The 21,066-nt window shown below is 47.7% G+C and overlaps 2 protein-coding genes across 5 annotated transcripts in view; one reads left to right on the top strand and one right to left on the bottom strand.

Annotated features, from left to right (window-relative positions):
* LOC147097074 (uncharacterized) lies at nt 1-8,426 on the top strand. Of its 2 annotated transcripts, none has more exons than XM_085972872.1 (5): nt 1-60; nt 3,494-3,664; nt 3,748-3,825; nt 4,443-4,535; nt 6,840-8,426. In XM_085972872.1, exons 2-5 carry the CDS (start codon nt 3,502-3,504, stop codon nt 6,935-6,937), a joined length of 432 nt encoding a protein of 143 aa, XP_085828998.1. In that variant the 5' UTR covers nt 1-60; nt 3,494-3,501; the 3' UTR covers nt 6,938-8,426. The 2 variants fall into 2 exon arrangements, with proteins under 2 accessions (XP_085828998.1, XP_085828997.1); XM_085972871.1 differs by lacking the exon at nt 1-60 and adding an exon at nt 73-198.
* A 483-nt stretch (nt 8,427-8,909) lies between these two features.
* The window catches only part of LOC147097073 (protein S100-B-like), a 15,371-nt gene continuing 3,214 nt past the window's right edge, over nt 8,910-21,066 (bottom strand). The window contains exons 1-3 of one of the 3 annotated variants that reach the window (XM_085972870.1): nt 14,116-14,903; nt 13,217-13,366; nt 8,910-9,496 (exon numbers count right to left, since the gene is read on the bottom strand). In XM_085972870.1, the coding sequence (XP_085828996.1) occupies nt 9,353-9,496; nt 13,217-13,348 (276 nt within the window). In that variant the 5' untranslated portion in view covers nt 13,349-13,366; nt 14,116-14,903 and the 3' untranslated portion in view covers nt 8,910-9,352. Of the gene's footprint in view, nt 9,497-13,216; nt 14,904-21,066 lie in introns of those variants that run through there. The other 2 variants (XM_085972869.1, XM_085972868.1) reach the window with 2 other exon arrangements.

Raw genomic sequence — 21,066 nt, 5'->3', positions numbered from 1 at the left:
GCGCGAGCAGGAGCCGCGTGGCTGACGCGGCGTCGTCATTTTTTAGCGCTGCCGCCACAGGTACTTCACCCTTTAAATTATACAACGATCCCGCGAATAAGTAGGGAAGGAAAACTGGTTATAGTTTTTTTTTAATTTTAATTTTGTTCGAGCCCTACGATCCTGATCGGAAAGAACTGCAGAGCTGTCGAGCGTCAGGTACATATTCGGACTAGAGTTGACAATCCTCTAGGATTTGGACACGGCTAAAAGCAACCCAGGAGAACATTCATAAGGGCATTAAAATCATTTTTAAAATTGTTTATTATGGGGGGAGGCTATTTGACGGAACGAAAATGCTGGAGATACTCAGCAGGTCAGGCAGCATCTGTGGAGAGAGAAACAGAGTTAACGTTTCAGGTCGATGACCAGTCCTGACCAAAGGTCATCGACTTGAAACGTTAAATTTTTGTTTCTCTCTCCACAGATGCTGCCTGAGCTGCTGAGTATTTTCAGCATTTTCTGTTTTTATTTCAGATTGCCAGCATCCACAGTATTTTGCTTATGTGCTAGGATGGACGTGTTGGGCGGGAGTGCATAGGCGGGGCGGTTGAAGATGGGAGGTCAGCGATGAAACTTATAGGAATGCGTCCAACCAGAGTTGGCAACCCTAATTAGGCCTGATGATTTTCGAGTGTTTTATGGATTTCTAACTCATTTGGCATTTAAGGAATTGTATTCGAGACTAAGTTAGCTGCAATCCGTGTGAAGCCAAGGTGGTGTAATGAAAGAAAGACTTGCATTTGTATAGCGCCTTTCACGACCCCGGGACGTCCAAAAGTGCTTTACAGTCGATTAAGTACTTTTTGAAGTGTCGTCACTGTTGCAATGCATAACTCCTTGAGGTAGTCTCAAACCACTTAATCTAAATGTGGTTTAGGTGACTTCCCACCCAAATTGTACTACACATTGATGTAGACTATAGTACAACTGGTCTATAGGAGTGACAGATATCACAGCAAGCTACATTTTTAAGCCAATGTGATGCTCGTTACTCCTTGTGAACTATACTTGGCACATCTGTAAGCAGAAGCTATAGAGAAAACCTTGCTACAGATTTAGGTCTGTTAGTAGGGCAGGTTTAAATACTACAGCCTTTACTCATTTGCAATTTTTTTTTAGCTTTTCACACTCAATCTCTTCATCGTTATTTTTTCAGCTTAGCGACTTGCCTTGGTTTAAATAAAAAGCAGTGAATTCGTGCCAATTTTGCTTCCTTATTTATAATTTTACTGGCTACATCAATAATTCACCAACACAGCTTTTTTTTAAAAAAAAACATAATTTTCTGCAATGCATATTCAGTAAACTGCACAATAGGACCATTGAAACCTGCCCCGAGCAGAAATTGGAGAAAATTAAAATGTTAATTAATGTGAAAGCATTTAGATGATATGCATGTTTTGCTAATATCAACACTCTCCACATCTGTCTTCACAAAAGAAGAGGATGCTGCCAATGTCACAGTAAAGGAGAAGAGGGTAGAAAAATTGGTAGGATAATAAAAATAGATAAAGAGGAGGTACTTAAAAGGTTGGCAGCGCTCAAAGTAGAATAGTCACCCAATGGTATTCATCCTAAGTTGCTGAGGGAAATAGGGTTGAAAATAGTGGATAATCTTTCAATCTTCCTTGGATATGGGAATGGTATCAGAGGACTGGAAGGTTGAAAATGTTACACTCGTTTTCAAAAAAGGGGAGAGGGATAAACCTGGTAACTACAAGCCAGTCAGCCGAACATTGGTGGTGGGGAAACTGCTAGAGGCCATAATCCAAGACAAAATTAATTTTCACTTGGAAAGCATAGGCCAACACTTTTTTAAAGGCAATTCGTGTCTGACAAACCTGATTAGTTCTTTGATGAAGTAACGGAGAGGATTGATGAATGTAATGCAGTTGATGTGTATATGTACTTTCAAAAGACATTTGATAAAGTGCCACATAATAGACTTATTCAAAAGTTGAATCCTGTGGGATTAAAGGGGCAGTGGCAACATGGATGCAAATTGGTTAAGAGACAGAAAGCAGAGGGTAGTGGTGAGCAGTTGTATTTCAGACTGATGGGACGGAAACAGTGGTGTCCCTTAGAGGTTGATATTAGGACCGCTGTTCTATTTGATATATATTAATGACATAGACTTCGATGTAGGGGGCATAATTTTAAAGTTTGCAGATGACGCAAAACTCGACAATGTAGTAAACGGTGAGGAGGATAGTAGCAGGAGGACGTAGACAGACTGGTAAATTAGGCAGACAAATGGTAGATGAAAGTTAATGCCGTGAAGTGTGAAGTGATGCATTTCGGTAGGAAGAATGAGGAGAGGTAATATAAACTAAATGGTACAATTTTAAAGGGGGTGCAGGAACAGAGAGACCTGGGGGTTCACACACAAATCTTTGAAGGTGACAGGACAAGTTGATAAAGCTGTTAAAATAAAAATAAAAAAACCAAATAGGATCCTTGGCTTTATTTATAGGCATAGAGTACAAAAGCAAGGAAGTTATGCTAAACCTTTATAAATCACTGGTTAGGCCTCAGCTGGAGTATTATGGCCAATTCTGGGCACCACACTTTGGGAAGGATGTAAAGGTCTTCGAGAGGGTGCAGAGGAGATTTACTAGAATGCTACCAGGGCCAGTTATGTGGAGAAGCTGGGTTTTTTTCTCTTTGGAACAGAAAAGGTTAAGAGGAGATTTGATAGAGGTGTTCAAAGTCATGAAGGGTTTTGATAGAGTAGAGAGGGAGAAACTGTTTCTAGTGGCAGAAGGGTCGGTAACCAGAGGACACAGATTTAAGGTAATTGGCAAACGAACCAGAGGCGAAATGAGGAGAATTTTTTTTACGCAGCAAGTTGTTATGATCTGGCATGCACTGCCTGAAAGGGTGGTGGAAGCAGATTCAATAATAACTTTCAAAAGGGAATTGGGTTAATACTTGAAGGGGAAAAAATTGCAGGGCTATGGGGAAAGAGCAGGGGAATGGGACTATTTGGATAGCCCTTTTAAAGAGCTGGCACAGACACAATGGGCCGAATGGCCTCCTGTGCTGTATCATTCTGTAATCTATGATAAACATTTGGACACCACACCATCTAGCCCTATATTCAAATCATTGAATACAGTGAACAGAAGTGGCCCCAGAACAGTACCCTGTGGGACACTTCCAACCACTCTTAAGAAACTGCCCTTAATTCGTCCTCTCTTCTAACCAATTAACTCAATTTGCTACCCTTCTCCAAATTCCATACCCCCCCTAATCGTCTCCCAGTAGTCTCCTGTGTGGTACCTGTCAAAGGCTTTCTGAAAGACAATGTACACCACATCCACTGTATTTCTCTCATCTACCATATCTGTCACCTCCCCAAAGAGAAAACTGCTTAAAAACTATTAATACAGGTTAGAAATTCCACATTCTTAAGACATAGATTAATAGTTTTGTCTTTTAAATATTCTAGTATTTGAAATGGAGCATAGAGCACGTCATCAAACAGCTTCTAGTTATTACTCTCCATACACTCGTCGGCTTGCACTTCTATTACCAGAGTCGCCCTTACATCTGGTGCCTGATATTGAAAGATCTGGCCTTGAATGGTTTGACATCCGAGTTTTTGAAATGATGGAAGCAGGTAATTTCAAATCAAGCTACTAAACATTACTCATAAGAAAGCTGATGACCTTATATAAGACTGATTTTTCTTTCATTCTTCAGTTGGTAACCGTGACCAAGACGTGCCATCCTCGCCTTTCAGTGATACTGCTGAGAAAATGCTGAATTCCCAGGATACAGGTAAATTTTCATTTCCCCCCCAAATTTATGTTTTTGTTACTAACATGCTCTCCTGGGCTACATAACACTCCCTAGCCTAAAGAGCTGGCAGACAACTGCTTGCAATGTTAGTTTAGACCTTGCTACATAAGATGACTTGTCATGCAATTTACTTTTCCTATAGGGTAGTGCCTGTCCTCCACTCAGAGAGGTTTTACCAAAAACCTGGTGGAGCATCATCATACTGTATCAAAAGTTAATAATGCTGTGTTTGTTAATTTGCCTGCATAATCGCAGTCACTGCACTTCAAAAGTAATGAATTGTGAAATGTTTTAATGTAAGACTCTATGGGGTAGAATTTCCGACGAGTTCCCCGATCTCCCATCGTAACCTTGGTGGAAGATCGGCGGAAACCCTGCAGAAATGATTGAAATGGCCATTTACGCTGTTTCTCTGGAGTTTCCACCGATCTTCCACTGAAGTTTCTGCAGGAGATTGGAAGAACACTTGGGAAATTCCAGGTCTTTAAATACAAATAGTATTGGATACTTGTATTAAATCCAAAAGCTTCACTTAAGTAAGGTACACTGACATATTGATTAGCATTTACTTAAAGCTAAATTTTGTTAAATTTCAGATTTTACAGTACCTTCAACCCCAATTGATCTTAAGTTGCAAGACATGGTTTGTGCCAGTGATCAAATTTGCGTTCAGAAGCCATCCCCTCCGGGTAAGAGAAACAATTCAACATATCTGTTACTTTATTGCCATTTTTAGTTTTCCAGACAAGAAATGAAAAGGCCAGGATTTCACTACATTGTGTACTACTTTTCCTCGAAGAAACCTTCAAGTTGAAACATTCTGGAATACAGTTCACTAATATTTTTTAACCCTTATATTGATGTCAAATCTAGGGAAATGACGCTCTACCTGGGCAAGCCTTTTCTCTTTTTTGGTAGTGGCGGGGGTTCTTTATGATCTAACTGGAATCTCGAAGTATAAGAGCAGCAATATAGTGGGAACACCATCACCTCCAAGTCGGACTCCATCCTGACTTGGACAAGTATATCGCCTTTCCTTTATTGTCGCTGGGTTGCGAATTAATTTCCTACCTGACACCATTCTCAGAGCAACTAGGAATGCGCAATAAATGCAGCCTTGCCAGCATTGCCCACATACCATGAAAACATTTAAAAATATGTATTTTTCTTACCTGTTTCTTCTTGCTCTTGGTTCCTCCCATTTTGGAGGTGAGAACAACTTTGGATGGTCTAACGGCTGATTTTCCAGGCAACCAAAAGCCCATGGTTGTATCAAATCATGACGAGTTACCAGCCCCCTTGCTCCTTCCCCCCCCCCCCCCTTCTCGCTCTCTTCTCTCCCCTTCCCTCCTCTTCCCTCTCACCTGCTCTCCTCCTCTATCCTCCCCCTCTCCCATCACTTTGCCTCGCACCTTCCTCAGCCCCTCTTCCTCTCCGCATCTCTTCTCTTCTCTTTACTCTCTTTCTACCCTCTTCTCTTCCTCCCTCCTCCTCTCTTTCTCCTCTCCTCCCCATTTCTTCTCCTCCCCGCTTCTCTCTCTCCTCCCTGCTTCGCTCGCTCTCTCCTCCCTGCTTCTCTCTCTCTCTCTCTCTCTCTCCTCCCTGCTTCGCTCGCTCTCGCCTCCCTGCTTCGCTCTTTTTCTCTCTCTCTCTCTCTCTCCTCCCTGCTTCGCTCGCTCTCTCCTCCCTGCTTCGCTCGCTCTCTCCTCCCTGCTTCGCTCGCTCTCTCCTCCCTGCTTCGCTCGCGCTCTCCTCCCTGCTTCGCTCGCTCTCTCCTCCCTGCTTCGCTCGCTCTCTCCTCCCTGCTTCGCTCGCTCTCTCCTCCCTGCTTCGCCCGCTCTCTCCTCCCTGCTTCGCCCGCTCTCTCCTCCCTGCTTCGCCCGCTCTCTCCTCCCTGCTTCGCCCGCTCTCTCCTCCCTGCTTCGCCCGCGCTCTCCTCCCTGCTTCGCCCGCGCTCTCCTCCCTGCTTCGCCCGCGCTCTCCTCCCGGCTTCGCTCGCTCTTGCCTTCTTCTCTCTTCCCCTCCCCTCTAACCCACTCCTCTACCTCATTCCATCCGCAGTCCCTCGCCCCTCCTCTCTCTCTTTGCCCTGCCCCTCTTCCCCCTCTCTCTCTCCTTCCACACTTTCCAGCTACCTCCTCTCCTCGCCCCTCTCCTGCCACTTCAATTATCTTCCCACCCTTTAACCCTGCCTAATCTGAAAAGTGCCCTTGACCATAACTCCGTGTGCAACACCATGGGAGATTGACTAGTATTCTTTTAAAAGCAGTGATTTAGGCACAGTACACTTGTTATGTCCAGTCATTGACATTGACTTCAGTGCAGCCGATCAGTTATTGTGCCACTCCTTACCTTACCTACAATCTACTTTGCATAATATGCAAGCCTGTAGTCTGACTCCATTAGGCAGTGGTGCAGTGCTGAGCTCCGTTTCCAGTACCAAATATCTAAGAAGTATCTAAGAACAGATGTTGTGACAGCGTGCAAAATCTCCTGCTTTCTTCCCACATTCTAAGATATGGTATTCATTTTATCCAATTTTAACAGCTTTTATATTTTGCTAGTGCCCGCGACTCCCAATGTGCAGGTCTCCCATAGCCGGCAGTAACACCAAAGTAAATGTGCCAGATTTGTTAAGGTTGGAGGCCGGGATGTTTTGCCTACTGGCCTTAGCAAATCTGGCAGGTTTACTCTGGTGTTGGTGCTGGCTGTGAGATATCTGTGTGTCAGGGGCCAGTGGCACTAGCGCAATATAAAAATGCTCCAGAAAGGCTGAGTGAATCCTACTCTGATTCAAACCCAGGACCTCCGGCCCCAAGTCCGCCTCTTAACCAACTGAGTTACGTGGTGCCCATTGTTGTAACAGTACTATTTAAAACTATACAATCTATATTTCTAATGTAAATAATGTAATGTGTGAAGATGCATGTGTGTGGAGGGTAGCTGTTGCTCTGTTTGTAATCTTTGTAATATATATTTGTGCTTTTGTTCAGTGATGCAAATTGTGCCCTTGTTAGACAAGAAGCCTCCGAAGATTAGCACAGGCAAGCAACAGAAAGTAATACGAAAACAGAATGTTGGGAAGGAGTAGAATTCCTGAAATGGTGTACACTTAAACCAAACCTAGATTGGAACGCAAATATTTCTGTGGCACTGTTAGCTGCTTTATATAATTCTGTAAGATAACCTAAGGGAAGATACTATTAGTTGCACCATTGTCTTTTTAACCTAAGTTTAATATATATATTTTAGGATTGTATTTATTGTAAAATCTGATGCATGAATTGCACTTGCATGAAGATATTGATGTCTTCTAAAAATGGCCAGACAGTGGTAACACAAAAGGTTTTTCACTACAACAGCAGCCCTGAGGTTGGGAGTAGCCGGATTTTTGCAGTGCATCTCACATATATTTGAATGCAGGTTGTGATTAGAACCCAAGAAATCACAACAAAGGAAAAGGCCATTCGGCCCAATGTGTCTGTGCTGGTGCTTTCCCGTCAACTGGAGCTATCATTGGCACAGGCACGACGGGCCGAATGGCCTCCTTCGGTGCTGTATGACTCTAATCCCATTTCCTTGGTCGTTCCTCATATCCTTTTACATTTTTCCTTCTCAAATACTTATCAAATTCCCTTTTAAATTATGTTATAATCTTTGCCATTTATGATAAAACATTCCATATTCCAATGACATGAATCTATGCCCCCTTACCAACCCACTAGCCTGTGGAAAAACTCTTTCACGATCTACTCTCAAAACCCCTCATAATTTTGAAAACCTCTATTAGATACCCCTAACTGTTACTGTTTCAATGAAAAAAAACCTATTTTTCCAGCCTTACATCAAAACTATAACCCCTCTTTTCTGGTGGTATTCTACTGAATCTTCGCTATACCCTTTTTGTGAATCTAATCTCCTTCCTATAATGGGATGTACACAGTATGCCAACTGTGGCCTGACTGATGTCATGTACAAATTCAAAATCACTTTCTTGCTTTTGTATTTGATGCCCCGATGTATAAAAGAGAATCCCATTTGCTTTTTCATGGGCTTTTCTACCTGCACCCCCACCTTTTAAAGGTTGTAATTGGGGTTCCTGTTAGAGACAGAAAATTAGGTGTCTACCTGTCATAAGAGCTTTGGCCCATTATGTACATTTTGGTAAGTAACAGTGATGTTGTAGACACTAAGGAATCTAATAGAAAATGGTGTAACGTTTGGATACTAGGTTTGTAAAGCTCTAATTTTTATTCATCACTAAATTTGAGCAAGGTCAGTGAATTTTGCTGCCAAGTGAATTATGTATCAGTATAGGTTTGGTTTGGCCAGCATTTCTGTTAAATATAATATACTATACATGCATGAAAACCCAGAATCCCTATAACTGTGATGAAACCCTGCAAAACTTCAGAGACACTCTGATGTACAAAGAAGGCAAATACTTTGCTAAATTGTAATGATGCTGGAAGTTACATGTTGTACGTTGTATGGAATTGGTGCAGTTGTTGCTGAACCAGTACATCTTTTTAATAGTTCAATGGATGAATATTTTAAAATAAAATATCACTAGCTCTTAAGTTTTTTAACGACTTATTTGGTTTAAATTTGTTGTGGACGTCAAACTGTGCTCACAACCCAAAATCTGTGGAAACGTTCCAGGAAAAATGTATTGTTAAAATTGTCCAGTATAATATCTTGGAATAATTGGCAATACAAATCTATATAGGACTCTATACCAAGTCAGGTGTAGCTGCTTCCCTTGTGTTTCGATAAACTGTCTTTGGTTTACCGTTCATGTCTGCACTCCATTCAAACTTTGTAATGTTGTAAGAAAGGACTATACTGTGAGCATAAAGATGGGCCATGTGACTGAAGCCTGCCCTGCCATGGAGGCAAGAAGGTTGGGTACCTAGTGCCGAGCAACGGGTTGTCCACGGATATTTTGAGAATGAAGCACTCTGTTATCATTGCTCCAAAGAACATTACAAGTTAGTCTATCAGAACACCACCTGCTGCCTGGGGAGCTCTGAAGTACCACAGTAAAGGTTCTGCCCTTTATTTCACGGCTGTCTTTATTCATTATTCAATCAATAAAACTTTCCATTTAGGTAACATCCTTTTAGTGAGTTCAAATTTTCCAATAAATCATAATTCTGGCACAATTAGTTATTTTAAAACAGACAACAACAGCATTCAGAGGCAACTATAATGTGTACATTTCTTGAAGTGCTGGATTTACAACTGAAGCCCAATTTAGAATACTCTTATTTTTAAAGCATATATGTATATAATACTGGATTTGTCAGGGTTGTCAGAGAGAGGAATGCTAGTTCTAAAGAATGGAATACTCTTGGCCCTCCTTGGCATCTTCTGTGCATTTTGTTCTAATCTGATGTTTATGTTTCTATGTGCTTGAATAGTTATTCTCGTTATCTAGTTGAGGTGCTTCAACTCATTTCTCTATGCACACCTAATGTACACTTTATGCTCTTGGCTCAAAAGTTCACTCCTGGGGAGCAAAGAAGTCGTGACATGCTGAGGTAATCATAGCAACGAATGTGGCAAATTCTTGAAAATCAATTTCCATATCACCATTTTCATCCAAGTCCAGCATGAGTGTATCCAGAGTCTCTTCGTCCCTTATATTCTTTGTAGGATTGACAGAAAGACAGAAAACCATTAGACACTTTATTCGAACAGAAATAAACATTAACCAGCAACTGGAGTGGTAGAGCGCAATGCATGGTCTCAGATTCAAATCTAATCCTGAACTCATGTTTACACTCAGTCAAACATAATAGGAGTATTTCACTTGTTCTTGGTTGGGCTGCTAAATAGAGAGACGCTAGGCCTGTTTTCGGACACAGACTCAGTGCTACGCAACCAACATGTGCCCCAACCAAGAGGCCCAAGGATTGATGGAAATTGATCCTCGGGCATCAGCAGCATACTCGACACAAGCTGCCGGTACTGGTCGCACCTCCACAGGAAGCTCACCCGAACGAAGACATCAACATCGGGGCACCTGCTTCGCCGGCAGTGGCCCTTGGGTAAGTCCCGGGAGGGAGGATTGGAGCAGGCTATGAGGGCAGGGTGATTGTAACTCCTGTTGTGTCAGAGTACTCCTGCTCCTCCTGGTTCCATGTGATAGGTTTTTTTATACAAAAAATTTTCATTACTTACTTTATGATGCCTTCCCTGCTCATCCTCAATGAATTTTGATTAGATGTCCTTTAAACAGGTATTAGCCCCCTAATTTACTTATTTAAGGGGCATAGTGCCTGTTTTAGGCATCTGCCCAGAATGCCAAATTTTTTTTTTTTAGCAGGATCAGATTGGGCACAGACCGTCCCACTGCTAACTTGGTATGCTTTGCGCCCATTTTATGCCCGAAAAACGAGTGCAACGCCTGCCAATTTCTACTCTAAATAGAGAGAAGGAAAATCAGGTGGATCTATTATGTCCCCTGTCAGTATCGGCGGGTGTGGAGGAGTGCACAGCCTGGGTTTTCCAGCCTTTGGGAGGAAGTGTGGAAGCAGGAAATCTGAAATCTGTTAATGAGAAAACAGTAGTGGGTGCTGTATAGAGATGTGTTGGCTGATAGAAGGACGGAACTTATACCTGTTCAGGAAATTTGGTTAGAAATGAGTGAGAAATTTATATTAGCACCAACTGAGTCACACCAGCATGAGACCTACCCCCTTAGCAAGGTCTGGTTTAAGCTCATTTGGAATGCATAATTTATAGTGACAAGTGATACTTAGATCTTGGTCAATTTTTGGACAGAGCTGGCCACTATTTCCAAATATTAATCTAGTTTCGGTCAAAACTCAAACAAAGAAAAATTAAAAATGTAGAAAATTGCTATATCTGCTTTCTTATAGTCTGAGAACTGTGAACAAATTTAGCAATCATATCTCCATATCAAGCCTTCAATACTTCTACTAATATTTAAGGAGAGTGAAATTCCTCTTTTAATGAAACACGGCTTTTCTCCATAATTGACAACCCGCAAACAGTATTGGATTCTCAGAAATCACACTTTTCAAAGCCATGCATTCCCATGATTTATTAGTTACAGAAGAAAAAGCTACTCATCCATTTTTTGTTGAGATTTTATGACTATCCGTGCATACCCATAATGACCTGCTATTTACAAAGTGTACTACTGACCTCTAATTATTTTTTCCTCTTTCCTCTCTCCTCCTTTAAGACGCTTCTTAAAACCTACCTCGTCTGCCCTAATATCTCCTTATATGGCTTGGTGTCAAATTTTGTTTGATAACGCTCCTGTGAAGCGCCTTGGGACGTTTTACTATGTTAAAGGCGCTATATAAATGCAAGTTGTTACTTTTTTATTTATTCATTCACACGATGTGGGCGTCACTGGCAAGGCCACCAATTATTGCCCATCCCTAATTAATGAATCGGTACAGGGCAGTGTCCTAGGCCCAACCATCTTCAGCTGCTTCATCAATGACCTTCCCTCCAATATAAGGTCAGAAATGGGGATGTTTGCTGATGACTGCACAGTGTTCAGTGCCATTCACAACTCCTCAGATAATGAAGCAGTCTATGCCTGCATGCAACAAGACCTGGACGATGTTCAGGCTTGGGCTGATAAGTGGCAGGTAACATTCGCGCCACAGAAGTGCCAGACAATGACTATCTCCAACAAGCGAGAGTCTAAACACCACCCCTTAACATTCAATGGCATTACCATCACCGAATCCCCCACCATCAACATCCTGGGGGTCACCATTGACCAGAAACTTAACTGGACCAGCCACACACATACTGTGGCAACAAGAGCAGGTCAGAAGCTAGGTATGCTGCGGCGAGTGTCTCACCTGCTGACTCCCCAAAGCCTTTCTACCATCTACAAGGCACAAGTAAGGAGTGTGACGGAATATAATATAATGTGGATAAATGCGAGGTTATCCACTTTGGTGTCAAAAACAGGAAGGCAGATTATTATCTGAATGGCAATACAGGAAACTTTCTGGTATCCGGCACGGACGGGACCGATGTGTTGCCGGTTCATCAACAATTCCGGATAACCGAACGCTATAGTAAAAGATATGGAGCTCAGAGCTCCGTATAAAGCAACAAACCCTGTTGCTCAGCTTCAAAACAATCGGCACAAGTTGCAAGCGTCTCTGTAGCTTAGCAACAGCTTCAGCTATACCCTTGCACAGCAACAAATGGAGTAATAAAAGTTATCTGAACCGACTCCTGAATTTTGCCGGTGGATAGAGCGTTCCGGTTATTTAGGGGCCGGTTAATCGAAAGTTTCCTGTAGATTGGGAGAAGCGGAAGTGCAACGAGACCTGGGTGTCCTTGTGCACCAGTCGCTGAAGGTAAGCATGCAGGTGCAGCAGGCAGTTAAGAAGGCAAATGGTATGTTGGCCTTTGTAGCGAGAGGGTTCGAGTACAGGAACAAGGATGTCTTGCTGCAGTTGTACAGGGCCTTGGTGAGACCACATCTTGAGTATTGTGTGCAATTTTGGTCGCCTTATCTGAGGAAGGATGTTCTTGCCATGGAGGGAGTGCAGCGAAGATTCACCAGGCTGATACCTGGGATGGCAGGAATGACGTATGAGGAGAGATTGGGTCGACTGGGCTTATACGCGCTGGAGTTTAGAAGAATGAGAGGGGATCTCATTGAAACTTATAAAATTCTAACAGGACTAGACAGACTAGATGCAGGAAGGATGTTCCCGATGGTTGGGGAGTCCAGAACCAGGGGTCACAGTCTAAGGATAAGGGGTAAGCCATTTAGGACAGAGATGAGGAGGAATTTCTTCACCCAGAGAGTGGTGAACCTGTGGAATTCTCTACCACAGAAGGCAGTAGAGGCCAATTCATTAAATATATTCAAGAAGGAGTTAGATATATTTCTTAAGGCTAAAGGGATATGGAGAGAAGGCAGGGACAGGGTACTGAATTTGGATGATCAGCCATGATCTCACTGAATGGCGGAGCAGGCTCGAGGGGCCGAATGGCCTACTCCTGCTCCTATCTTCTATGTTTAAAACATTTTGTATGTTTGAGTGGAAGAATGGGTTTATTTTCAATTTGGTTAGTTTTTTTTGTTTTATACAAAACTAAAGTCTTTGTTACCTAGTGCCAACAAAAATACTATTTGGACCATTTTACTAGTATGTCCAGCTCTGGGTCTAATTAATGTACAAAATTCAATTACTGTGAAAATCTGCAACCCAGTGTTAGCTGTAAAAACTGGAAAGTGTATATTTGGAGCAGCTTGTCAGATGTGCATTACATGAGCAATATTCCCACGAGAGTCTCACAAAATAACAGGAATGTTATTACATACTTATTGTTAACTGTTTATAAATTTTTCTACCTCAATGAACTGACTTAACTCATTGTTGACGAGAGCTTTTAGTTGCGCTTTCTTGAGTTTATCTCTGTTGTATGCTGTATACTTGTGGAAGATTTTTATGATTGCAATCAACTCATTCTCCAGATCAGACATTCTGCCCAGTCAATTTTCCTGTGAAGAAAGAGAGTATATGGGGAGATAATGATATATGCTGTACAGTATATGTATAGTACATACAGCTTTATGGCAACAGGGCTAGAAATCACCTTTTTTTTGTTTTTTTGCATCTAGTGTCAATTTCAAGCACTCGTGGATTCAGATCAAGATTAAAGTCACCTTTACTGTGCCCCAACAGTATCTTTTAACAAACCTCACTGTGACATGTCCCTTTCCCACATCAACCATCCTAATGGTCTGTCTGAGAGAAATTTGGAATTGGAGGACAAATTCTGGGTTATTTTATACTGTGCGCTCTGGCACACCAGGAACTGGGTTGAGACTATTTTTCATTTAAAACCTTATATTCAGCACAGAGGAGATTTTTATCCCATCATTTAGAGCTAGATTTAAACTGAGGTTCCAGAGGTGAAAGGACAGGGACTAGCCATTGCACCACTCAGTTCCCATACATCTACTTTTAAGTACTAGCTGGGGGAGCCCGGCTTTGCCAGGGCTGTTTTGGGCCGGGCGGTTTAAATCGAGTCCCAGGCTTTTGGGCCCTGTCTCTGTGTCCCTCACTCAATCTGCTGCCGGGCAACATTTTAAATCGAGTCCCAGGCTTTTGGGCCCTGTCTCTGTGTCCCTCACTCAATCTGCTGCCGGGCAACATTTCTACCTTTTAATACCTTGAAAGATGAAAGTGAAAGTACTTATAAAACGTTTTTGGTAAATCTTATGTTATTTTTAAAAGAGATACTAACTTTTTCGAAGCTGGATTAGCAGATTTTGAGCTGGAAGTAAATGGGGTTTTTAGCTTGAGGCAATGGCTGCCAGATCCCTGAGATGAAAAAGATTAGTCCCGCCCACAGACACAGCGATTGGCCAACCATCAGGCGACTGAACTGTAGGATTGGTCAATCGTGCCGGCACAGGATTGGTCGACCTTGACGTCAGTCAATCAATGCTACTTAGCAGATAATGAGTTTAATTTTGAAGGTTTTTTGCATAACGCGCGAACAATTTTTGTCCGGCCGAAACGTAAATACGCTTAGGACGGTTCTGGAATCGTCCGCTTTCTTTCGACGTAACGCACGTGTAGGTACGCTCTATAATTTTCGAGTTAATTCAAGACAGACAGACAGACGGAATGACAGACAGAAGTATCCTTTTATATATATATAGATATACCCTGATGATACCTAACCATTTATAAAAGCCAAATCTTGCATATATGTTGTATCTCCTAAAGGAAAAAATCAGTTTAAGTTGGTGAGTGCGGCCACTATTCAAGTTTAAAAAAAAGTTGAGATGGCTCAAGTTTGGGTGCAGTCTATATAGAGGGGCTACCTGTATGTGCATATTAATGTTACAGGTTTATTGGCGCATTTGGTTGCAAGTCCTGTCACCCTCGCAAATCCCTTGAACATCAAGTTTCCTTATAACAATGTCAAAATTCCTGCTTTCTATTTATTACAAACCAGCTGGAGTGCCCGGCGGTGCCGAGGGTTTTTTGAGGGCATGTTGTTGTTGGAAGAGAGAGAGACTGGGGGGAGTAGAGAGAGACAGGGGGGGGGGGGAGAGAGAGAGACGGGGGGGGTGGGGTGGGAGAGAGAGACTGGGGGGGGGGAGAGAGAGAGAGACTGGGGGGGGGGAGAGACCTGGGGGGGAGAGAGAGAGAGAGACTGGGGGGGGGGGAGAGAGAGAGAGAGAGACTGGGGGGGGGGGGGGAGAGAGAGAGAGAGAGAGAGACTGGGGGGGGGGAAAGAGAGAGAGAGACTGGGGGGGGGAAGAGAGAGAGAGACTGGGGGGGAAGAGAGAGAGAGACTGGGGGGGGAAGAGAGAGAGAGACTGGGGGGGGAAGAGAGAGAGAGACTGGGGGGGGGAAGAGAGAGAGAGACTGGGGGGGGGAAGAGAGAGAGAGACTGGGGGGGGAAGAGAAGAGAGAGAGACTGGGGGGGGGAAGAGAGAGAGAGAGACTGGGGGGGGGAAGAGCTGGGGGGAAGAGAGAGAGAGAGAGAGACTGGGGGGAAGAGAGAGAGAGAGAGAGAGGGAAGAGAGAGAGAGAGAGAGACTGGGGGGAAGAGAGAGAGAGAGAGAGACTGGGGGGAAGAGAGAGAGAGAGAGACTGGGGGGAAGAGAGAGAGAGAGAGACTGGGGGGAAGAGAGAGAGAGAGAGACTGGGGGGAAGAGAGAGAGAGAGAGACTGGGGGGAAGAGAGAGAGAGAGACTGGGGGGAAGAGAGAGAGAGAGAGACTGGGGGGAAGAGAGAGAGAGACGGGGAAGAGAGAGAGACTGGGGGGAAGAGAGAGAGAGAGCGGGGGGGGGGGAGAGAGAGAGGGAGACTGGGGGGGGAGAGAGAGAGGGAGACTGGGGGGGGAGAGAGAGAGAGAGAGGGAGAGGGAGACTGGGGGGGGAGAGAGAGAGGGAGACTGGGGGGGGAGAGAGGGAGAGGGAGACTGGGGGGGGAGAGAGAGAGAGAGAGGGAGAGGGAGACTGGGGGGGGAGAGAGAGAGAGAGAGGGAGAGGGAGACTGGGGGGGGGAGAGAGAGGGAGACTGGGGGGGGAGAGGGAGAGGGAGACTGGGGGGGGGGAGGGAGAGGGAGACGGGGGGGGGAAGAGAGAGAGAGACTGGGGGGGGAAGAGAGAGAGAGAGAGAGAGAGAGACTGGGGGGAAGAGAGAGAGAGAGAGAGAGACTGGGGGAAGAGAGAGAGAGAGAGAGACTGGGGGGAAGAGAGAGAGAGAGAGACTGGGGGGAAGAGAGAGAGAGAGAGACTGGGGGGAAGAGAGAGAGAGAGAGACTGGGGGGAAGAGAGAGAGAGAGAGACTGGGGGGAAGAGAGAGAGAGAGACTGGGGGGAAGAGAGAGAGAGAGAGACTGGGGGGAAGAGAGAGAGAGACGGGGGAAGAGAGAGAGACTGGGGGGAAGAGAGAGAGAGAGCGGGGGGGGGAGAGAGAGAGGGAGACTGGGGGGGGAGAGAGAGAGGGAGACTGGGGGGGGGAGAGAGAGAGAGAGAGGGAGAGGGAGACTGGGGGGGGAGAGAGAGAGGGAGACTGGGGGGGGAGAGAGGGAGAGGGAGACTGGGGGGGGAGAGAGAGAGGGAGAGGGAGACTGGGGGGGGAGAGAGAGGGAGACTGGGGGGGAGAGGGAGAGGGAGACTGGGGGGGGAGAGAGAGAGAGAGAGGGAGAGGGAGACTGGGGGGGGAGAGAGAGGGAGACTGGGGGGGGAGAGGGAGAGGGAGACTGGGGGGGGGGAGGGAGAGGGAGACGGGGGGGGGGAAGAGAGAGAGAGACTGGGGGGGAAGAGAGAGAGAGAGAGAGAGAGAGACTGGGGGGAAGAGAGAGAGAGAGAGAGACTGGGGGGAAGAGAGAGAGAGAGAGAGACTGGGGGGAAGAGAGAGAGAGAGAGACTGGGGGGAAGAGAGAGAGAGAGAGACTGGGGGGAAGAGAGAGAGAGAGACTGGGGGGAAGAGAGAGAGAGAGACTGGGGGGAAGAGAGAGAGAGAGAGACTGGGGGGAAGAGAGAGAGAGACGGGGGAAGAGAGAGAGACTGGGGGGAAGAGAGAGAGAGAGCGGGGGGGGGAGAGAGAGAGGGAGGGGAGAGAGGGAGACTGGGGGGGGAGAGAGAGAGAGAGAGGGAGAGGGAGACTGGGGGGGGAGAGAGAGAGGGAGACTGGGGGGGGAGAGAGGGAGAGGGAGACTGGGGGGGGAGAGAGAGGGAGAGGGAGACTGGGGGGGGAGAGAGAGGGAGACTGGGGGGGGGAGAGGGAGAGGGAGACTGGGGGGGGGGAGGGAGAGGGAGACGGGGGGGGAGAGAGAGAGAGGGGGAGACTGGGGGGGGGGGGAGAGGGAGACGGGGGGGAGAGGGAGACTGGGGGGAAGAGAGAGAGACTGGGGGGAAGAGAGAGAGACTGGGGGGAAGAGAGAGAGACTGGGGGGAAGAGAGAGACTGGGGGGAAGAGAGAGACTGGGGGGAAGAGAGCGAGACTGGGGGGAAGAGAGCGAGAGAGAGACTGGGGGGAAGAGAGAGAGAGAGAGACTGGGGGGAAGAGAGAGAGAGAGAGACTGGGGGGAAGAGAGAGAGAGACTGGGGGAAGAGAGAGAGACTGGGGGGAAGAGAGAGAGAGACGGGGGGAGAGAGAGACGGGGGAAGAAAGAGACGGGGGAGACTGGGGGGAAGAGAGAGAGACTGGGGGGAAGAGAGAGAGAGACTGGGGGGAAGAGAGAGAGAGAGACTGGGGGGGAAGAGAGAGAGAGACTGGGGGGGAAGAGAGAGAGAGAGACTGGGGGGAAGAGAGAGAGACTGGGGGGGGAAGAGAGAGAGAGAGAGTGGGGGGAAGAGAGAGAGAGAGAGAGACTGGGGGGAAGAGAGAGAGAGAGACTGGGGGGAAGAGAGAGAGAGACTGGGGGGAAGAGAGAGAGAGAGACTGGGGGGAAGAGAGAGAGAGAGACTGGGGGGAAGAGAGAGAGAGAGACTGGGGGGAAGAGAGAGAGAGAGACTGGGGGGAAGAGAGAGAGAGAGACTGGGGGGGAAGAGAGAGAGAGACTGGGGGGAAGAGAGAGAGAGACGGGGGAAGAGAGAGAGACTGGGGGGAAGAGAGAGAGAGAGAGAGAGACTGGGGGGGAAGAGGGAGAGAGAGACTGGGGGGGAAGAGAGAGAGAGAGAGACTGGGGGGAAGAGAGAGAGAGAGAGACTGGGGGGAAGAGAGAGAGAGAGAGACTGGGGGGAAGAGAGAGAGAGAGAGACTGGGGGGAAGAGAGAGAGAGAGACTGGGGGGAAGAGAGAGAGAGAGAGAGACTGGGGGGAAGAGAGAGAGAGAGAGACTGGGGGGAAGAGAGAGAGAGAGAGACTGGGGGGAAGAGAGAGAGAGAGAGACTGGGGGGAAGAGAGAGAGAGAGAGACTGGGGGGAAGAGAGAGAGAGAGAGAGACTGGGGGGAAGAGAGAGAGAGACTGGGGGGAAGAGAGAGAGAGAGAGAGACTGGGGGGAAGAGAGAGAGAGAGAGACTGGGGGGAAGAGAGAGAGAGAGAGAGAGACTGGGGGGAAGAGAGAGAGAGAGACTGGGGGGAAGAGAGAGAGAGAGACTGGGGGGAAGAGAGAGAGAGAGACTGGGGGGAAGAGAGAGAGAGACTGGGGGGAAGAGAGAGAGAGACTGGGGGGAAGAGAGAGAGAGACTGGGGGGAAGAGAGAGAGAGACTGGGGGGAAGAGAGAGAGAGACTGGGGGGAAGAGAGAGAGAGACTGGGGGAAGAGAGAGAGAGACTGGGGGGAAGAGAGAGAGAGAGACTGGGGGGAAGAGAGAGAGACTGGGGGGAAGAGAGAGAGACTGGGGGGAAGAGAGAGAGAGACTGGGGGGAAGAGAGAGAGAGAGACTGGGGGGAAGAGAGAGAGAGAGACTGGGGGGAAGAGAGAGAGAGACTGGGGGGAAGAGAGAGAGAGAGACTGGGGGGAAGAGAGAGAGAGAGACTGGGGGGAAGAGAGAGAGAGACTGGGGGGAAGAGAGAGAGAGACTGGGGGGAAGAGAGAGAGAGAGACTGGGGGGGAAGAGAGAGAGACTGGGGGGAAGAGAGAGAGAGAGACTGGGGGGAAGAGAGAGAGACTGGGGGGAAGAGAGAGAGACTGGGGGAAGAGAGAGAGACTGGGGGGAAGAGAGAGAGAGACTGGGGGGAAGAGAGAGAGAGACTGGGGGGAAGAGAGAGAGAGACTGGGGGGAAGAGAGAGAGAGACTGGGGGGAAGAGAGAGAGAGAGACTGGGGGGAAGAGAGAGAGAGAGACTGGGGGGAAGAGAGAGAGAGAGACTGGGGGGAAGAGAGAGAGAGAGACTGGGGGGAAGAGAGAGAGAGACTGGGGGGGAAGAGAGAGAGAGAGAGACTGGGGGGAAGAGAGAGAGAGAGAGAGACTGGGGGGAAGAGAGAGAGAGAGAGAGACTGGGGGGAAGAGAGAGAGAGAGAGAGACTGGGGGGAAGAGAGAGAGAGAGACTGGGGGGAAGAGAGAGAGAGAGACTGGGGGGAAAGAGAGAGAGAGAGACTGGGGGGAAAGAGAGAGAGAGAGACTGGGGGGAAAGAGAGAGAGAGAGACTGGGGGGAAGAGAGAGAGAGAGAGACTGGGGGGAAGAGAGAGAGAGAGACTGGGGGGAAGAGAGAGAGACTGGGGGAAGAGAGAGAGACTGGGGGGAAGAGAGCGAGACTGGGGGGAAGAGAGCGAGAGAGACTGGGGGGAAGAGAGAGAGAGAGAGACTGGAGGGAAGAGAGAGAGAGAGAGACTGGGGGGAAGAGAGAGAGAGAGAGAGAGAGAGAGAGACTGGGGGGAAGAGAGAGACGGGGGGAGAGAGACGGGGGAAGAAAGAGACGGGGGAGACTGGGGGGAAGAGAGAGAGACTGGGGGGAAGAGAGAGAGACTGGGGGAAGAGAGCGAGAGAGAGACTGGGGGGAAGAGAGAGAGAGAGAGAGAGAGACTGGGGGAAGAGAGAGAGAGAGAGAGACTGGGGGGGGAAGAGAGAGAGAGAGAGAGAGAGAGACTGGGGGGAAGAGAGAGAGAGAGAGACTGGGGGGAAGAGAGAGAGAGAGACTGGGGGGAGAGAGAGAGAGAGACTGGGGGGAAGAGAGAGAGAGAGACTGGGGGAAAGAGAGAGAGAGACTGGGGGGAAGAGAGAGAGAGAGACTGGGGGGAAGAGAGAGAGAGAGACTGGGGGGAAGAGAGAGAGACTGGGGGGAAGAGAGCGAGACTGGGGGGAAGAGAGCGAGAGAGAGACTGGGGGGAAGAGAGAGAGAGAGACTGGAGGGAAGAGAGAGAGAGAGAGAGAGACTGGGGGGAAGAGAGAGAGAGAGAGAGAGACTGGGGGGAAGAGAGAGAGAGACTGGGGGAAGAGAGAGAGACTGGGGGGAAGAGAGAGACGGGGGGAGAGAGACGGGGGAAGAAAGACGGGGGAGACTGGGGGAAGAGAGAGAGACTGGGGGGAAGAGAGAGACTGGGGGGAAGAGAGAGAGACTGGGGGGAAGAGAGCGAGAGAGAGACTGGGGGGAAGAGAGAGAGAGAGAGAGAGACTGGGGGGAAGAGAGAGAGAGAGAGACTGGGGGGAAGAGAGAGAGAGACTGGGGGAAGAGAGAGAGAGACTGGGGGGGAAGAGAGAGAGAGACGGGGGAAGAGAGAGAGACGGGGGAAGAGAGAGAGACACGGGGAAGAGAGAGAGACACGGGGGAAGAGAGAGAGACACGGGAAGAGAGAGAGAGACTGGGGGGAAGAGAGAGAGAGAGACTGGGGGGAAGAGAGAGAGAGAGACTGGGGGGAAGAGAGAGAGAGAGAGAGACTGGGGGGGAAGAGAGAGAGAGAGAGACTGGGGGGAAGAGAGAGAGAGAGAGACTGGGGGGAAGAGAGAGAGAGAGAGACTGGGGGGAAGAGAGAGAGAGAGACTGGGGGGAAGAGAGAGAGAGAGAGACTGGGGGGAAGAGAGAGAGAGAGAGACTGGGGGGAAGAGAGAGAGAGAGACTGGGGGAAGAGAGAGAGAGAGACTGGGGGGAAGAGAGAGAGAGACGGGGGAAGAGAGAGAGAGACGGGGGAAGAGAGAGAGAGACGGGGGAAGAGAGAGAGACACGGGGGAAGAGAGAGAGACTGGGGGGAAGAGAGAGAGAGACTGGGGGGAAGAGAGAGAGAGAGAGACTGGGGGGAAGAGAGAGAGACTGGGGGGAAGAGAGAGAGAGAGACTGGGGGAAGAGAG

The sequence above is a fragment of the Somniosus microcephalus genome, chromosome 33 (assembly GCF_052327205.1).
Source record: "Somniosus microcephalus isolate GS21.2 chromosome 33, FLI_Smic_1.0, whole genome shotgun sequence".
Lineage (NCBI taxonomy): Eukaryota > Metazoa > Chordata > Chondrichthyes > Squaliformes > Somniosidae > Somniosus > Somniosus microcephalus.
This window is presented reverse-complemented; position numbering and strand designations above follow the sequence as displayed.

Coding starts and splice junctions, on each gene's coding strand:
- LOC147097074 (XM_085972872.1), top strand. CDS start 3,502: ATGGAGCATAGAGCACGTCATCAAACAGCTTCTAGTTATTACTCTCCA. Junction 3,665..3,747: donor TTTTGAAATGATGGAAGCAG/GTAATTTCAAAT, acceptor TTCATTCTTCAG/TTGGTAACCGTGACCAAGAC. Junction 3,826..4,442: donor GCTGAATTCCCAGGATACAG/GTAAATTTTCAT, acceptor GTTAAATTTCAG/ATTTTACAGTACCTTCAACC.